Raw genomic sequence first — 5,047 nt, forward strand, 5'->3', positions numbered from 1 at the left:
ATTTGAGGAGCCATGCTTTTCAGGGAACATGTCTTATCTGATGTTCTTCCACACTTGCATAATAAGAATGATAACGCTCACAAATTATTTTCCACCTCTTCCCAGAACTCAACCTTCTCTTTAATACCTCATCTGCGCTCTCCTTTTTATTCATACCATCGATACGCCTTCATATATTGCATTCCAACCATCACCCAAATTCAGACTCCCTATCATTACAAATATAACAATACCTCTGCTAAGCTATCTATTTCATATATACCATTGCTACGCCTACATGCAATGCATTTCAACCATAGCTCACATCCAGACTCGCTATCGCTACAAGTATGACAACACACAAACAAATATATCGCATTCACTCCTATCTCTTTAACAACATAACACTTAATAGCCTCTTAACTGCTTTGAAATCAGAGGACGATGAAGCACTCACTCTGCCGCACTCTGGAGTGCTGCCCGATCCATGTTTGATGTTATTAGAACACAAAACAACTCTGGAGATAGGGGTCCCTACTAATAGTATTCTCACACTGACAGATTATGTGACAGTGCATATTTGCTGATATCACAGCTGAGGAATTCGGGTGCTCGTGTTTCTAGGGAAAGCAATATCACGTTTCTCCCGGCCCCGCAACATCGAATGTTCATCGATGGAAACCAAACTCCGGATTCGCTGACAGCAAGGTTGAAGTGTTGTTGTTTTGGGTTTTCTTCAAATTAATTTTCAGAGTTCACGATCATGTTTGAATGATTCATTCAACCTCAGAAAACATCATTAAATACCCTTACTCCGTTTTAGTTTTCTCTTTTTTAACCATACCAACGGCCACTATAAATGTTTCAAAATAATCACTACAAAAGGGTGATCATACAAGAGGAAAACTTAAAAGTAATTTTTATATTAAGAACATCACAAAATGCACCATCGTATAGTGATAGCGGGTGTACACACGTGATAACACTAGAATCTTATTTAGAAACTTTGGATAATGATACTTGCTTGAGAGTTGAGAGAGGCCGCTGTTGGCTCATATGTCATGATATGAAATGTAGGACTCCTTTTTCTTAATTTTACAAAGCAGCTTATTTTTTGTACAATGCTAAGCAATTGAATAAACATTAATCGCAATATAAACTTTAATCGGAACAAAATGACTGCTTTATTTGCTGGTCCATTTATGGATGTTCATTTTGATACAAACATTGCAAGGCCAGCTGCAGGGTTTGGTTGAACTGGATCCAATTTCCCAAAATCATCCATATTACCATGATATCTAACTTCATCATTCATAATCTTGTTTTAAGGACAAAGTTAATATATGACAAAAAGTAAAAGATACAATATATCAATTTTATTTGAAAACCATCTAGGGCACTGCAGGGGTTCAAAACACGAAACCAACTAGCCTCATCTCAATCCTATTAATAAAAACACCTAATAAGAGCTATCACACAGCTAGTTTTGATGAGCTGTTCTTCCACACCCCGTTATTAGGAGCATATTCTACACATGACAAAATTGCTTTCATGTTTTTCAATTAATCAGAATCCCTATCTCGTGTTGGTAATAGTATGTTCCTTTGTAATACCTGTGTTGTGATCATACTGAGATGCATTGAACCGCTTGATTGGCCCACCAGAGCTCACAGTGAGAGTCTGCTGTTTCAGCACATTTCGTAAAAATGTTTGGTGATGCTGTTGTTCACATTTTGCAACTCACACATACAGTCAAACCTGTCTATAGTGACAAAAAAAAGTGGTCTTTGTAGACAGGTTCCTTTACATGTTTCCTTTACATCTTTCAATGAGAAACCATTTTTAAGGGAAACAAAAAACGTGGTCTTTGTAGACAAGTGGTCTTTGTAGACAGGAGGTCACTAAAGCAGGTTTGACTGTATATGGGCATTTCCACGGTAATAGGGTACTTCTGTGTGTGAAAGAATAAAGCGCTTACAGAAAAATTAAATAAATATCCTGTGGCTTTCTGTGTTTTTATTTTCATTGTTGATGGTATAAAGAAATAAAAAAGACAATTCCATGCACTAATAATGTCATTTGGTTGTGTTGTCCTCTTTTCTTTAATGATTATTATTAAAAATTCCAAAGTACAATCAGTAATTGTTGAGTGGTGTGATTTTGAGGGTGATGCAAATAAAAATTCTAAAAAGAAATTGATGTTTCATGTTTTGAAAAGAGATTTTGATGCGGGTGGATTACGGCATTGATCATAGTTACGGCGATTGAGCTTTAAAGAGAGAGAGTGAGAGAGTTGAAAATTACATTGGCTGAATGAGAGATTCTGTCCACCTGTGTTACGTACGTTCAGAGTGAATTTTCCCACAATTATTAGTTGTGTCACCCAACAGTTTTATGTGCTTTGCAACTCTTTTGATGAAGGTTGAAATGTAGACCAAGAAAAAAATCGTCAAAATAAACGCAAATAGAGATAAAATCTATTCAAAATTTGGAGTGCAATATTCGGTCCAACTCACGAACGTACGTAACAACTAAAAAAACGGACCGTGGCGTCCGCGAATATGACGCATGGATAATCCACGTATCAGTCAAGTGAACCAAGGCACTGCAACGTTTGATTGTACTTGCAATCCATGCGCTGACTTCTACAATCGCGGGGCCGTGTAGCTAGCTTCTGTCCAGTTTGTGCGTACGTTCACGGTTGCTGGTAGTTAGAACGACACGTACGCACGATGGACAGAAATGCTATTCGGTCTTATTTACGTACGTTTTTTCGCGGGGTTTCGTGAGCAGCAGACGACATCCGATCGTAATCATTGGAGTATCAACTCAACATTAGATTAGATCTAGGCTTTGAAAATCGTGGAATGGTACGTATTTGTTATTCAAAATCTTTTTGAAATACAGTAAAAGATCATGTTTCCGAAAATGAGTCATGTGTAACTTTAGTGGTGTACGATTATATTTTCCTCTTCTTGTCTAGCTAGTGGTCTGCTAGTGCTAAATTTTAACGTGTAGTGATATTATTACATTACAGTCCCATATGTAGCTTTTCATGTATGCAACACTGGTAACTCTCGCCGATCTCGCATTTTCAATAGGTGCAACCGCAACCCAATTTAGCTGCAGATGATACCCAGAATGATGTGATGACCACCAGACCAACTGGAGATGATACCCAGAATGATGTGGAGATCACCGCCGACAGACCAGTGGCAGATGTTCACCAAGCAGCCGATGAGTACCAATGTGGAGACTTTGTATTGGTCAATATATCAGTCGGCAAACGTGGAAAAATTCTGGAATACGTTGGAGAAGTAAGTTTGTATGGTTTCATTTACTTGCAAATTATTTTTATGCTTAGCTGTGAAATAAATGTAATACGAAAATCATTACAAATTTCTTGTTAAGAGGATTGTTGAGGAATTTATTTAACATTGGAATAACCTGCACAATAAATTATTTTACTTTTCAATGGATGACATTTTATACACAAGAATTATTTCATTATTGAGCCTACACTAAATTATACAAAATATTGCATCTACATTACCTGAGTCATATCATTGCATTGATACTTTACAATCCTTCTGTTAATCATTTAATGCCTTCATGTTTCAAAACCAGGAAATATCTATCTGTTTGGAGTGAAAATGTGCATGATTACTATTAACGTGAGAAAATCTGAACAAGTCAAAAAAGAAAAAAAATACAAATACATTTAAATTTGAATTAGCACAATGGATTTTAAACTCACGATTTTTTTCATCTTTAATTCTTTTGATTTCAGGTGAAAGATGTTGTGGGAGAAGATCTTGTCATCAAGTACATGGCCAAGTCGGAGTCTCATCCGGGGCTATTTATATGGCCAGCACGTGAGGATGTGTCTCAGGAATGTAGAAAACAGATAGTGAAGAAAATGCCTAACCCTGTCCTTCGGGAAGACATCAGCAGCACTAGATTACAATTTTTCACCTTTGCAGAACTCTCCCCAGAATCATGACTTGCTCCATACAATTTATGAATGTCTTATTACTCATAGATTGGTTAATAATGAATCAAGTCATTCCAACTTCTTCAGAGAACTTGTGTAAAGTCCAGCACACCCGATATCGTCCCAAACCATCGGTTTTAAAATCCTTACAATATTCTCTGACTCTCGTGTAAGAGGAAAACCTAGAACTGCGTGTATTGATGTTAAAAAGGAGACATGATTAAATGGCTGGATCGTGCTAATTTATTGTTCTCACGTTGTACTTCAGTAAGGTTTTAATCACCTCAATAGACTTGTGTGTTATGAAAACAAATAAAATTCATGGAAAATTGGCACAAAGACACAATTATTTACTGAAAATATTTAATGAATGCTCAATTGAATTGATGCATTATAATATGCAAAATAACCCATTGAGTATGCAGTGTCAAATCTTTTTTGAATTTCAGATCTGAATTACATCAAAATGATTGTTATAAATACATGTATTTGATTTGAACTTACTTGAAATGAATGATCATAATTTTGAGCAAAAATAGAATTAAATAGAGCATTTATGAAAAATGAAGAAATATAAAAGGTAAATATCATACACATTGTAGTTAGCAGATAAAAGAACTCTAGAATAAAAGCATACAAATCCTGTATAGACAATTTGTAATTAACGACATGATGTTTGTGAAATATCAATGAATAGTGTTTGCCTTTTATTCTATATTGTGTCAACTACTTTCCCAGTCTTGATGGGAATTGATTACAAGCTAATGCTTACATGTAGTGAAATGCATGCTCAATTGTTTAACAGTCTGTTATTATTGGGCTCTGTGTCCGAGACACATTTTGGCTACTGACTATTAAAGACCTAGACTACTTTTAAATTTGTATATAAGGTTTTGTGAAATTTCAATTTCAATGAAATGATTAGTGTTTGCCTTTTATTCTATATTGTGCCAACTTCTTTCCATGTGACTATAGTTACTATCTTATCATTTTTTAAATTTGAATTTGCAATTCAGGTGTTCATAATTGTATAAATTTATATAAATGGTTCATCCATGGACAATTTAAGTTGTA

General features: G+C 35.4%; 1 protein-coding gene across 1 annotated transcript; it reads left to right on the top strand.

Annotated features, from left to right (window-relative positions):
- The first annotated feature begins 1,899 nt into the window (after positions 1-1,899).
- LOC115929680 lies at positions 1,900-5,047 on the top strand. The gene is made up of 3 exons (XM_030999486.1): positions 1,900-2,849; positions 3,081-3,296; positions 3,770-5,047. Exons 1-3 carry the CDS (start codon positions 2,847-2,849, stop codon positions 3,980-3,982), a joined length of 432 nt encoding a protein of 143 aa, XP_030855346.1. The 5' UTR covers positions 1,900-2,846; the 3' UTR covers positions 3,983-5,047.

Source organism: Strongylocentrotus purpuratus, unplaced genomic scaffold, assembly GCF_000002235.5.
Source record: "Strongylocentrotus purpuratus isolate Spur 01 unplaced genomic scaffold, Spur_5.0 spur5_scaffold_5, whole genome shotgun sequence".
Classification (NCBI taxonomy): Eukaryota; Metazoa; Echinodermata; class Echinoidea; order Camarodonta; family Strongylocentrotidae; genus Strongylocentrotus; species Strongylocentrotus purpuratus.

What these genes read in the sequence shown, in the direction of transcription:
- LOC115929680 (XM_030999486.1), top strand. An exon ending in TTCTGGAATACGTTGGAGAA is followed by an intron (nt 3,297 to 3,769) that starts GTAAGTTTGTAT and finishes TTTTGATTTCAG; the next exon opens with GTGAAAGATGTTGTGGGAGA.